This window comes from Pseudophryne corroboree, chromosome 3 (assembly GCF_028390025.1).
Source record: "Pseudophryne corroboree isolate aPseCor3 chromosome 3, aPseCor3.hap2, whole genome shotgun sequence".
In the NCBI taxonomy this organism is placed as follows: domain Eukaryota; kingdom Metazoa; phylum Chordata; class Amphibia; order Anura; family Myobatrachidae; genus Pseudophryne; species Pseudophryne corroboree.
In genome coordinates, this window is record NC_086446.1 from 803,528,193 (window position 1) to 803,542,626 (window position 14,434).

The window sequence follows — 14,434 nt, forward strand, 5'->3', positions numbered from 1 at the left end:
ATATATATAGCAGTACGGTAGGCCACGGCTGTACCTACCTCTGTGTCATCACTCGTCGTCCATAAGTAATATAATACTATACTATCCATCTACATTGTATACCTGTGGTGGCTTTTTTTTTCTTCATACTAGTTTAGCAGTCTGCTGACAGTGTCCACCAGGTCCGTTATTATTATACAGTATATTATATATATATATATAGCAGTACGGTAGGCCACGGCTGTACCTACCTCTGTGTCGTCAGTCACTCGTCCTCCATAAGTAATATAATACTATACTATCCATCCATCTACATTGTATACCTGTGGTGGCTTTTTTCTTCTTCATACTAGTTTAGCAGTCTGCTGACAGTGTCCACCAGGTCCGTTATTATTATACAGTATATTATATATATATATAGCAGTACGGTAGGCCACGGCTGTACCTACCTCTGTGTCGTCACTCGTCGTCCATAAGTAATATAATACTATACTATCCATCTACATTGTATACCTGTGGTGGCTTTTTTTTTCTTCATACTAGTTTAGCAGTCTGCTAACAGTGTCCACCAGGTCCGTTATTATTATACAGTATATTATATATATATATATAGCAGTACGGTAGGCCACGGCTGTACCTACCTCTGTGTCGTCACTCGTCGTCCATAAGTAATATAATACTATACTATCCATCTACATTGTATACCTGTGGTGGCTTTTTTTTTCTTCATACTAGTTTAGCAGTCTGCTGACAGTGTCCACCAGGTCCGTTATTATTATACAGTATATTATATATATATATATATATATATATATATATATATATATATATATAGCAGTACGGTAGGCCACGGCTGTACCTACCTCTGTGTCATCACTGGTCCTCCATAAGTAATATAATACTATACTATCCATATACATTGTATACCTGTGGTGGCTTTTTTTTTCTTCATACTAGTTTAGCAGTCTGCTGACAGTGTCCACCAGGTCCGTTATTATTATACAGTATATTATATATATATATAGCAGTACGGTAGGCCACGGCTGTACCTACCTCTGTGTCGTCAGTCACTCGTCCTCCATAAGTAATATAATACTATACTATCCATCCATCTACATTGTATCCTGTGGTGGCTTTTTTTTTCTTCATACTAGTTTAGCAGTCTGCTGACAGTGTCCACCAGGTCCGTTATTATTATACAGTATATTATATATATATAGCAGTACGGTAGGCCACGGCTGTACCTACCTCTGTGTCGTCAGTCACTCATCCTCCATAAGTAATATAATACTATACTATCCATCCATCTACATTGTATACCTGTGGTGGCTTTTAGTTGTGCGCATTAAAATATGGAGAACAAAAATGTGGAGGTTAAAAAAATAGGGAAAGATCAAGATCCACTTCCACCTCGTGCTGAAGCTGCTGCCACTAGTCATGGCCGAGACGATGAAATGCCATCAACGTCGTCTGCCAAGGCCGATGCCCAATGTCATAGTACAGAGCATGTAAAATCCAAAACACAAAAGATCAGTAAAAAAATGACCCAAAAATCAAAATTAAAAGCGTCTGAGGAGAAGCGTAAACTTGCCAATATGCCATTTACGACACGGAGTGGCAAGGAACGGCTGAGGCCCTGGCCTATGTTCATGGCTAGTGGTTCAGCTTCACATGAGGATGGAAGCACTCAGCCTCTCGCTAGAAAAATGAAAAGACTTAAGCTGGCAAAAGCACAGCAAAGAACTGTGCGTTCTTCGAAATCACAAATCCCCACTCCTAGATGGGCCAGGTGTTTGTGTCGGCCACTTGGGTCGCTTATCTTAGTCACACAGCTACCTCATTGCGCATCTTTTTTTCTTTGCGTCATGTGCTGTTTGGGGAGTATTTTTTTGAAGGGCCATCCTGCGTGACACTAGAGTGCCACTCCTAGATGGGCCAGGTGTTTGTGTTGGCCACTTGGGTCGCTTATCTTAGTCACACAGCTACCTCATTGCGCCTCTTTTTTTCTTTGCGTCATGTGCTGTTTGGGGAGTATTTTTTGGAAGGGCCATCCTGCGTGACACTGCAGTGCCACTCCTAGATGGGCCAGGTGTTTGTGTCGGCCACTTGGGTCGCTTATCTTAGTCACACAGCTACCTCATTGCGCATCTTTTTTTCTTTGCGTCATGTGCTGTTTGGGGAGTATTTTTTTGAAGGGCCATCCTGCGTGACACTGCAGTGCCACTCCTAGATGGGCCAGGTGTTTGTGTCGGCCACTTGGGTCGCTTATCTTAGTCACACAGCTAGCTCATTGCGCCTCTTTTTTTCTTTGCGTCATGTGCTGTTTGGGGAGTATTTTTTGGAAGGGCCATCCTGCGTGACACTGCAGTGCCACTCCTAGATGGGCCAGGTGTTTGTGTCGGCCACTTGGGTCGCTTATCTTAGTCACACAGCTACCTCATTGCGCCTCTTTTTTTCTTTGCGTCATGTGCTGTTTGGGGAGTATTTTTTGGAAGGGCCATCCTGCGTGACACTGCAGTGCCACTCCTAGATGGGCCAGGTGTTTGTGTCGGCCACTTGGGTCGCTTATCTTAGTCATCCAGCAACCTTGGTGCAAATTTTAGGACTAAAAATAATATTGTGAGGTGTGAGGTGTTGAGAATAGACTGGAAATGAGTGTAAATTATGGTTATTGAGGTTAATAATACTATGGGATCAAAATGACCCCCAAATTCTATGATTTAAGCTGTTTTTTAGGGTTTTTTGAAAAAAACACCCGAATCCAAAACACACCCGAATCCGACAAAAAAAATTTGGTGAGGTTTTGCCAAAACGCGTTCGAACCCAAAACACGGCCGCGGAACCGAACCCAAAACCAAAACCCGAAAAATTTCCGGTGCACGTCACTAATAAAGATACGTGTTACTATTCACTTTACAGATAAAAAGGACTTCCAGTGAGCTGTATATCAGTGTGCTTGGAATATATGAATTTATTCTTTGAATTTTATGATATAATTTATGTGGTATTTTTGTGATATTAATTAAAATATAATATTTTACTTAATAGCAAGTTCCCTGGGTGCTAATTCTGAGTAAAAGCAGACACTTATTTGTATATATCAATATACACATTTTACAAAGTACATCAAGCGCATCATACTATTTCCTTTTTTCTGTATATACAGTATATACACATTTTTGACACTGCTGTAGGAAAGAAGGGAAGGTTTAATATGATGCCTGCAATTAATAATTGTGACCTCTTTCATGCGGAATAAATTCACTACATGCAGGGACGTTTCTAGCCAATTTGGCTTCCAGTGCGAGATTTAAAAATGTGCCCCCCCCATTCACATAAGAAAAAATGCGCCCCCCCCCCCCCATAGATATAAAGAGGAAAAGCTTACGCGCGCCTTCGGCGCGCGCACTCCCGGCAAGGGGGCATGGCCTCGTTAAAATAGGCGTGGTTTTAAGGTGGGCGTGGCCTCATCTGATCTCATCAACACGGCCACCACAGGATAAAAAAATAAAAGTCCTCATTTTACACATTACAGCAGGCACGCTACCTCATTTTACACAGCACGGCAGGCAAGTGTCCCCATTTTACACAGTACGGCAGGCAAGTGTCCCCATTTTACACAGTACGGCAGGCAAGTGTCCCCATTTTACACAGTACGGCAGGCAAGTGTCCCCATTTTACACAGCACGGCTGGCAAGTGTCCCCATTTTACACAGCACGGCAGGCACGTGCCCCCATTTTACACATTGCGGCAGGCACGTGTCCCCATTTTACACAGTACGCTGGCAAGTGTCCCCATTTTACACAGCACGGCAGGCAAGTGTCCCCATTTTACACAGCACGGCAGGCACGTGTCCCCATTTTACACATTGCGGCAGGCACGTGTCCCCATTTTACACAGTACGCTGGCAAGTGTCCCCATTTTACACAGCACGGCAGGCACGTGTCCCCATTTTACACAGTACGCTGGCAAGTGTCCCCATTTTACACAGCACGGCAGGCAAGTGTCCCCATTTTACACAGCACGGCAGGCACGTGTCCCCATTTTACACAGTACGCTGGCAAGTGTCCCCATTTTACACAGCACGGCAGGCACGTGTCCCCATTTTACACAGTACGCTGGCAAGTGTCCCCATTTTACACAGCACGGCAGGCAAGTGTCCCCATTTTACACAGCACGGCAGGCACGTGCCCCCATTTTACACATTGCGGAAGGCACGTGCCTCCATTTAACACAGTACGACAGGTAAGTGTCCCCATTTTACACATTGCGGCAGACAGGTGTCCCCATTTTACACAATACGCAAGGCAAGTGTCCCCATTTTATACATTGCGGCAGACAGGTGTCCCTATTTTACACATTTCGGCAGGCAAGTGTCCCCATTTTACACAATACGCAAGGCAAGTGTCCCCATTTTATACATTGCGGCAGACAGGTGTCCCCATTTTACACATTGCGGCAGGAAAAAGTGTCCCCATTTTACACATTGCGGAAGGCACGTGCCTCCATTTTACACAGTACGACAGGTAAGTGTCCCCATTTTACACATTGCGGCAGACAGGTGTCCCCATTTTACACAATACGCAAGGCAAGTGTCCCCATTTTATACATTGCGGCAGACAGGTGTCCCTATTTTACACATTTCGGCAGGCAAGTGTCCCCATTTTACACAATACGCAAGGCAAGTGTCCCCATTTTATACATTGCGGCAGACAGGTGTCCCTATTTTACACATTTCGGCAGGCAAGTGTCCCCATTTTACACAATACGCAAGGCAAGTGTCCCCATTTTATACATTGCGGCAGACAGGTGTCCCCATTTTACACATTGCGGAAGGCACGTGCCTCCATTTTACACATTGCGGCAGGCAAGTGTCCCCATTTTACACATTGCGGCAGACAGGTGTCCCCATTTTACACAATACGCAAGGCAAGTGTCCCCATTTTATACATTGCGGCAGACAGGTGTCCCTATTTTACACATTTCGGCAGGCAAGTGTCCCCATTTTACACAATACGCAAGGCAAGTGTCCCCATTTTACACAATACGCAAGGCAAGTGTCCCCATTTTATACATTGCGGCAGACAGGTGTCCCCATTTTACACATTGCGGCAGGCACGTGCCCCCATTTTACACATGAAGGCAGGCAAGAGTCCCCATTTTACATATTACGGCAGACAGGTGTCCCCATTTTACACATTAAGGCAGGTGGTGGGGGGGGGGAGGGAGGGAGAGAGAGAGAGGGAGAGGGGCTGACTTACATTTGAAGCGGTTCTCGCCGCTCTTCAGCCGCCTCTCCCTCGTCTGCGCAGCTCCCCCTCCTCCCGAGTGCCCAATTCAGGGGGCGGGGTTTCGCGGAATGACGCATTTGCGCCGTGACATCACGACGCAAATGCATCATTCCGCGAAACCCCGCCCCCCGAGCAGGGCACTCGGGGGGAGAGGGGAAGGGGTTTCAAAGTGCTGACGAAGTGCCGCGGCGGGCGCCCCGTGCGGTTGCACTGCTCGCCCGCCGCAAGAAACAGCACTGACTACATGATAGAGAACCACAGGGCCTAATTCAGATTGAATCGTTGCAGCGCCAGTGATCGCAACCTGAAGCCCATTGTGGAGTGCGCACGTGCAGCGGCCACACTGCACACACCCCGAGAGCCCAGTGAGATGCTAACAGCATCTCAGGGCTGTGATTGCCTCTGCCTGAACGGAAGGGGATGTGCCAACAGCGTTAGAACGCCATTGGTGGGACGCAGTCCAGACAGCGCAGGCGTGTCCGGACCATTGCTGGGACGGGTCGCAGTGGCTGCACAGGCATGGAACTACTCGCCAGGTGCAAAAGCAATGCCGCCGTGTGATGCTTCTGCACCCATGGGGGAGGACCAGACATGTGGGGCGGATTAACTCTGTGCTGGGCGTCCCCCCGCATGTCAGTGTGACTGATCGTAGCTACGATCAGATGTGAATCCCCCCCTCAGTGACACATTGGTGTGAGATAGAAGACAGCTCACTGTGGATGTACTCTAAGCTGGGAGACCATCTTTACAATATAATTTGAAGTAACTAATAGATGAAATACGCTGTTCGTCTCATTGGAAAATAATAATCAGGGGAGAGTCATGGGCGTGTTATGGGAGAGTCATGGGTGTGTTATGGGAGTGTCATGGGCGTGTTATGGGAGTGTCATGGGCGTGTTATGGGAGAGTCATGGGCGTGTTATGGGAGTGTCATGGGTGTGTTATGGGAGTGTCATGAGCGTGTTATGGGAGAGTCATGGGCGTGTTATGGGAGAGTGGGAGAGTCATGGGTGTGTTATGGGAGTCTCATGGGCGTGTTATGGGAGTGTCATGGGCGTGTTATGGGAGTGTCATGGGCGTGTTATGGGAGTGTCATGGGTGTGTTATGGGAGTGTCATGAGCGTGTTATGGGAGAGTCATGGGCGTGTTATGGGAGAGTGGGAGAGTCATGGGTGTGTTATGGGAGTGTCATGGGCGTGTTATGGGAGTGTCATGGGTGTGTTATGGGAGAGTCATGGGCGTGTTATGGGAGTGTCATGGGTGTGTCATGGGAGTGTCATGGGTGTGTTATGGGAGAGTCATGGGTGTGTTATGGGAGAGTCATGGGTGTGTTATGGGAGTGTCATGAGCGTGTTATGGGAGAGTCATGGGCGTGTTATGGGAGAGTCATGGGTGTGTTATGATAGTCATTGGCGTGTTATGGGAGAGTCATGGGCGTGTTATGGGAGAGTCATGGACGTGTTATGGGAGAGTCATGGACGTGTTATGGGAGAGTCATGGGTGTGTTATGGGAGAGTCATGGGTGTGTTATGGGAGAGTCATGGGTGTGTTATGGGAGAGTCATGGGTGTGTTATGGGAGAGTCATGGACGTGTTATGGGAGAGTCATGGGTGTGTTATGGGAGAGTCATGGACGTGTTATGGGAGAGTCATGGGTGTGTTATGGGAGTGTCATGGGTGTGCTATGGGAGAGTCATAGGAACTTACTGTCTCTCTGCACCCTGCAGGTAGAACAAATCCAGACATCAGATTCACCATCACCAGCGCCATGTTAGAGGCCGGGCGTGTCCCGGTATACCTGCAGTAACAGTGAGTACGGTGTCAACGAGTGATATATCCCACACACAATATGCTTTCAACTTTCTAAACCATGTTAGGGACATGTTTCTAAACAGGATACATTATTATACTGTGCACAGTACACAATGGGGTAAAGTTGCAAAGGTGTTTTTTTTTTAGAACTGGTGATGTTGCTAATAGCAACCAATCAGATTTCACTTAACATTTATCTAGCTGCTTCTAGAAGATAATCACCAATTCTAAAAAACTCCCACCTTAGTAAGTTTACCCCAGTGTGTATACAGTGTATAGGATACCGTGCAAGGTGCACAGTGTGTATACAGTATATAGGATACCATCAGGAGTGGTTTTAGGTGCAAGCGAGCAGAGCAGCCGCCTGGTACGCTGCATCCTGAGGGTTCGGAGCAGTCACTTGACAGGCGCCCGTCCGCACCCCGGCTGTAGCAGGTGCTATGGGCTGCTTGTGCACCCGATGCGTCTGTCTCCCTGCTCTCCTCCAGACACTAGAGGTCAAGTGGGACCTCTAGCATCTGACTGTCTCCCTAAATGGTGTCGGTGGCAACGGATGCCCAAGCAGCCCATGATGCTTGCTGCAGATGGGGTGTGGGCATTGTTAAACCCCGTGTTATGAACCCCATGGCAACGAGCAGCAAACTTTGTGGCAACGAACATGAGGCCCATGACAATGAACATGAAATCCCTGGCAACGAGCATGGAACCAAGAGAATGAAACCCATGAAAATAATACCCTTGGCAATGAGTATCAGACCCCTGGCAATGAGCAGGAACCCCTGGCAATGAGCAGGGACCCCTGGCAACAAGCATGGAACCCAGAGCAGGAAATCCTTGGCAATAAGCATGAGATCCCTGGCAATGAGCAGTAACCCCTGGCAACAAACATGGAACCCAGAGCAGGAAATCCTTGGCAATGAGCATGAGTCCCCTGGCAAGGAGCAGGTAATTTAAAAGTAATTAGAAGCCTTACTGTGCGGCATAATGTGTAATGGGCATTATGGTGTGTGGCATAATGTGTAATGGGCATTACGGTGTGGAATAATGTGTAATTGGCATTACAGTGTGTGGCATAATATATAAGGATCATTACAGCATGTGGCATAATGTGTAATGGGCATTATGGTGTGTGGCATAATGTGTAATGGGTATTACGGTGTGTGCCATAATGTGTAATGGGCATTATGGTGTGTGGCATAATGTGTAATGGGCATTACGGTGTGTGGCATAATTTGCAAGGGGCATAACTGTAAGGAGGAAACATGACAAATAATGTAAAGGGCATGAATCAGGTTTTTATTCCTCTGTTTTTGTTTTCCCCGTGTTGTATAAGGGGCTCTACCTGGCGTAATGAGTATAAGGGGTACTACTGTGCGGTGTTATGTCAATTGGTACTATTCTGTGGCCGGTCAGCTTACCGACGCTGGAATCCCAGCAGCATACCGACGCCGGGATCCCGGCGGGGAGGGGCGAGTGCAGCAAGCCCCTTGCGGGCTCGGTGGTGACCTGCGGTTGCCACGGGTTCTATTCCCACTCTATGGGTGTCGTGGACACCCACGAGTGGAAATAGTCCCTGTTGGTCGGCATGCTGACCATCGGGATAGTGAGCTGTCGGGATTATGGAGGAGGTCATGTGACTGTCGGTCAGCTGACCGCCGGTCACATGAATACCACCCCTGTGGCCATGCAGCTTCACCATGAAGCCACACCCTTGTTTTTTAACCCTATAAACTTTCAAGTCTAGAACTGGCCCTGGATACCATGCTATACCATGCAAGGTACACAATGTGTATAGTATATACAGGATACTATACTATACGAGTGCCGAAGCATTCCGAGCTGAATAGTGTATTACAAATGATTCAAAGCTCAGACCGTTGCAGTTATGGAGGATTTCATGTCAGACAATTGTTGAAATAAGAAACATATTGATCTTATGAACGCGGTTAAATACATTTTCTCTTTGGATGAATTTAATGGAAAGCAGTCAGTTTCCTGGCTGTCGAGATCCCGGTGTTCAGGAAACTGGCGCCGGAATACTGACAACCAAGGGAAAACCGGTGGTACACATGGATCACCTTATGTCCGGTGGACTGGGATTTTTACGGGTTTTTTATTTTTTAACCCCTGGATGCCTACATGGACTGAAGAGGACTGATCTACACTGAAAATAGGTGAGTATATACGCTGTATATGTACACTGCTCAAAAAAATAAAGGGAACACTAAAATAACACATCCTAGATCTGAATGAATGACATATTCTTATTAAATACTTTGTTCTTTACATAGTTGAATGTGCTGACAACAAAATCACACAAAAATGATCAATGGAAATCAAATGTATTAACTCATGGAGGTCTGGATTTGGAGTCACCCTCAAAATTAAAGTGGAAAAACACACTACAGGCTGATCCAACTTTGCTGTAATGTCCTTAAAACAAGTCAAAATGAGGCTCAGTAGTGTGTGTGGCCTCAACGTGCCTGTATGACCTCCCTACAACCCACACAAGTGGCTCAGGTAGTGCGGCTCATCCAGGATGGCACATCAATGCGAGCTGTGGCAAGTAGGTTTGCTGTGTCAGTCAGCGTAGTGTTCACAGCATGGAGGCCCTACCAGGAGACAGGCCAGTACATCAGGATATGTGGAGGAGGCCGTAGGAGGGCAACAACCCAGCAGCAAGACCGCTACTTCCGCCTTTTTGCAAGGAGGAACAGGAGGAGCACTCCAGAACCCTGCAAAATGACCTCCAGCAAGCCACAAATGTGCATGTGTCTACTCAAACGATCAGAAACAGACTCCATGAGGGTGGTATGAGGGCCCGACGTCCACAGGTGGGGGTTGTGCTTACAGCCCAACACCGTGCAGGACGTTTGGCATTTGCCAGAGAACACCAAGATTGGTAAATTCGCCACTGGCGCCCTGTGCTCTTCACAGATGAAAGCAGGTTCTCACTGAGCACATGTGACAGACGTGACAGAGTCTGGAGACGCCAAGGAGAACGTTTTGCTGCCTGCAACATCCTCCAGCATGACCGGTTTGGCAGTGGGTCAGTAATGGTGTGGGGTGGCATTTCTTTGGGGGGCCGCACAGCCCTCCATGTGCTCGCCAGAGGTAGCCTGACTGCCATTAGGTACCGAGATGAGATCCTCAGACCCCTTGTGAGACCATATGCTGGTGCGGTTGGCCCTGGGTGTGTCAGCAGTTCCTGCAAGATGAAGGCATTGATGCTATGGACTGGCCCGCCCGTTCCCCAGACCTGAATCCAATTGAGCACATCTGGGACATCATGTCTCGCTCCATCCACCAACGCCACGTTGCACCACAGACTGTCCAGGAGTTGGCGGATGCTTTAGTCCAGGTCTGGGAGGAGATCTCTCAGAAGACCATTCGCCACCTCATCAGGAGCATGCCCAGGCGTTGTAGGGAGGTCATACAGGCATGTGGAGGCCACACACACTACCGAGCCTCATTTTGACTTGTTTTAATTACATTACATCAACGTTGGATCAGCCTGTAGTGTGTTTTTCCACTTTCATTTTGAGTGTGACTCCAAATCCAGACCTCCATGGGTTAATAAATTTGATTTCCATTGATAATTATTGTGTGATTTTGTTGTCAGCACATTCAACTATGTAAAGAACAAAGTATATAATAAGAATATTTCATTCATTCAGGTCTAGGATGTGTTATTTTAGTGTTCCCTTTACTTTTTTGAGCAGTGTATATATATATATATATATATATATATATATATATATATACATTTTTTATAATTTTTTTACAGGTACCTATGGATTCTACTGGAGAAGGGGATGTGAATGGCTGCGTGGGATGTAGGTTACTACAGGTACTGGTTGTCCAAGTACCAACTTACGGGAGGAGGCTTGCTGGGACTTAATTCCACAGCAAAAGACAATATTTAATTCTTTTTTTTCACATAAAGAAGCTATCAAATCACCACCCACAGCCCAGGGGTAACGGCCATAGCCTCAGGTTTTCTCTTACGTCCTAGAGGATGCTGGGGACTACGTAAGGACCATGGCGTATAGACAAGCTCCGCAGGAGATAGGGCACCTAAAAAGAACTTTGACTATGGGTGTGCACTGGCTCCTCCCTCTATGCCCCTCCTCCAGACCTCAGTTAGATTCTGTGCCCAGAGGAGAAAGGGTGCACTGCAGAGAGCTCTCCAGAGTTTTCTGTTTTAAAAGAATTTTGTTAGGTTTTTTATTTTCAGGGAGTCCTGTTGGCAAAAGGCTCCCTGCATCGTGGGACTGAGGAGAGAGAAGCAGGGCTGGCTTTACGGTTGGGCTCTGTTTCTAGGCTACTGGACACCATTAGCTTCAGAGGGTGTCGGAACACAGGTCTCACCTGGGGTTCGTCCCGGAGCCGCGCCGCCGTCTTCCTCACAGATGCCGAAGATAGAAGCCGGGTGAGTATGAGAAGGCAGAAGACATCAGGCGGCAGAAGACATCACTTCATGAGGTAAGGCGGTAAGCTGCGCGCCATTGCTCCCACTATACACACACAGAGCAGCACTGAAGGGTGCAGGGCGCTGGGGGGGGGGGGGGGGGGGCGCCCTGGGCAGCAATATTCCTCACTTCTGGGCATGTTAAGATGGATTAGGCTGCGGAGGCAATAAATCCAAGAATCCCCCGCCATTTTAATAAAAAAAGCACTGAGACCGAAGCCCGCCGTCGGGTGGGCGGGGCTTGATCCTCAGCACTAACCAGCGCCATTTTCTCCACAGAAGCTGCATGCTGAACGCTGGCTCCCTGATCTCTCCCCTGCTAAACTTCACAGGCTGGAAAAGAAGAGGAGGGGGGCACATTGGCGACGCAGTGAGTGGGAATTGGAATACTATTATATATAAAAAGCGCTATCTGGTCATATTTTTCCACAGTGTTATTAAGCGCTGGGTGTGTGCTGGCATACTCTCTCTCTGTCTCTCCTAAGGGCCTGGTTGGGGTTTTGTCCCCTTGTAGGTTAATCCCTGTGTGTGTGGGGTGTCGGTACGTGGTGTCGACATGTCTGAAGCGGAAGGCTTCTCCAAGGAGGAGGTGGAGCAAATGAGTGGTGTGTCCCCGTCGGTTGTGCCGACTCAGGAATGGATGGATATGTGGCATATGTTGAATGCAAGTGTGGCATCTTTACATAAAAGGCTTGATAAGGCTGAATTAGGGGGGACATCAGGGGGTCAATCCTCGGATTGGACCGACTCACAGGGCCCGTCGGGGTCTCAAAAGCGTCCCTTAACACAAGACACTACTACCGACACGGATTCTGATTCCAGTGTCGACTATGACGAAGTAAAATTGCACCCTAGGGTGACTAAAACCATTCAGTGTATGATTGTGGCAATAAGGGATGTGTGCATATTGAGGATGAACCCTCGGTCCCCGACACAAGGGTACACATGTTTAAGGGAAAGAAACAGATTATTAATTTTCCCACATCTCATGAATTAAATGATTTCTTTGGAAAAGCTTGGGAGACTCCGGAAAAGAGACCGCAGATCCCCAAAAGAATTTATATGGCATACCCCTTCCCTAAGCTGGACAGGGAGATTTGGGAATCACCCCCCACTGTGGACAAGGCCCTGACGCGCTTGTCCAAGAAAGTGGCGCTACCGTCTCCTGACACAGCGGCCCTTAAGGACCCTGCAGATCGCAGGCAAGAAACTACCTTAAAGTGTATTTATTCTCATACGGGTGCTGTGCTAAGACCGACAATTGCGTCGGCATGGGTGTGTAGCGCAATTGCAGCTTGGACAGATGAGCTGACAGATCAATTTGCTAATATGGATAAGGATACTATGGCCCTCATTCCGAGTTGTTCGCTCGTTCTTTTTCATCGCATCGCAGTGAAAATCCGCTTAGTACGCATGCGCAATGTTCGCACTGCGACTGCGCCAAGTAACTTTACTATGAAGAAAGTATTTTTACTCACGGCTTTTTCTTCGCTCCGGCGATCGTAATGTGATTGACAGGAAATGGGTGTTACTGGGCGGAAACACGGCGTTTCAGGGGCGTGTGGCTGAAAACGCTACCGTTTCCGGAAAAAACGCAGGAGTGGCCGGAGAAACGGTGGGAGTGCCTGGGCGAACGCTGGGTGTGTTTGTGACGTCAACCAGGAACGACAAGCACTGAACTGATCGCACAGGCAGAGTAAGTCTGGAGCTACTCTGAAACTGCTAAGTAGTTAGTAATCGCATTATTGCGAATACATCGGTCGCAATTTTAAGAAGCTAAGATTCACTCCCAGTAGGCGGCGGCTTAGCGTGTGTAACTCTGCTAAATTCGCCTTGCGACCGATCAACTCGGAATGAGGGCCTATATTCTTAACTCTAGCCCATATTAAAGACGCAGTCTTATTTATGAGGGATGCTCAAAGGGACATTGGACTGCTAGCTTCTAGGGCCAATGCCATGTCTATCTCGGCGAGAAGATCCTTATGGACTCGCCAATGGACGGGTGATGCGGATTCCAAAAAACATATGGAAGTACTACCCTATAAGGGTGATGTATTGTTTGGGGATGGGCTGACGGACCTGGTTTCCACAGCTACAGCAGGTAAATCAAATTTTTTACCATATATTCCCCAACAGCAAAAGAAAGTAACACCCTATCAGATGCAGTCCTTTCGGTCGCACAAGTCCAGAAGAGGTCGGGGATCCTCTTTCCTCACCAGAGGTAAGGGCAGAGGCAAAAGAGTACCTGTTGGGCAGGTGCCCAGGACCAAAAGTCCTCCCCGGCTGCTCCAAAACCCACAGCATGACGCTGGGGCTCCCCTGAGGGAGTCCGCACCGGTGGGGGCACGTCTTCGACTTTTCAGTCAGACCTGGGTCAGATCAGACCTGAATCCCTGGGTGTTGGAAATAGTTTCCCAGGGTTACAAACTGGAATTCAAGGAGGTGCCCCCGCGCCGATTTTTCAAATCGTCCCTACCAGCTTCCACATCGGAAAGGGATGTAGTGTTAGCTGCAATTCAAACGCTGTGTATACAGCAAGTGATAATCAAGGTTCCCCTGCACCAGCAGGGAAGAGGTTACTACTCAACCCTATTTGTGGTTCCCGAAACCGGACGGTTCGGTCAGACCTATTTTGAATCTGAAATCCCTAAACCTGTACATAAAAAGATTCAAATTCAAAATGGAATCACTCAGAGCGATAATAGCCAACATGGAGGAGGGGGAGTTTATGGTGTCTCTGGATATAAAGGATGCGTACCTTCATGTCCCCATATATGCCCCCCATCAGGAATACCTGAGATTCGCTGTACAGGATTGTCATTACCAATTTCAGACGTTGCCATTTGGACTTTCCACGGCCCGAGGATTTTCACCAAGATAA

The 14,434-nt window shown here is 47.7% G+C and overlaps 1 protein-coding gene across 2 annotated transcripts in view; it reads right to left on the reverse strand.

Annotated features, from left to right (window-relative positions):
• The window catches only part of LOC135056914 (alpha-2-macroglobulin-like protein 1), a 416,894-nt gene that overhangs the window by 40,523 nt on the left and 361,937 nt on the right, over positions 1 to 14,434 (reverse strand). For both annotated transcript variants that reach the window (XM_063962689.1, XM_063962688.1), the window contains exon 34: positions 6,978 to 7,068. In XM_063962689.1, coding sequence (XP_063818759.1) covers positions 6,978 to 7,068 — 91 coding nt within the window. The remainder of the gene's footprint in view (positions 1 to 6,977; positions 7,069 to 14,434) is intronic.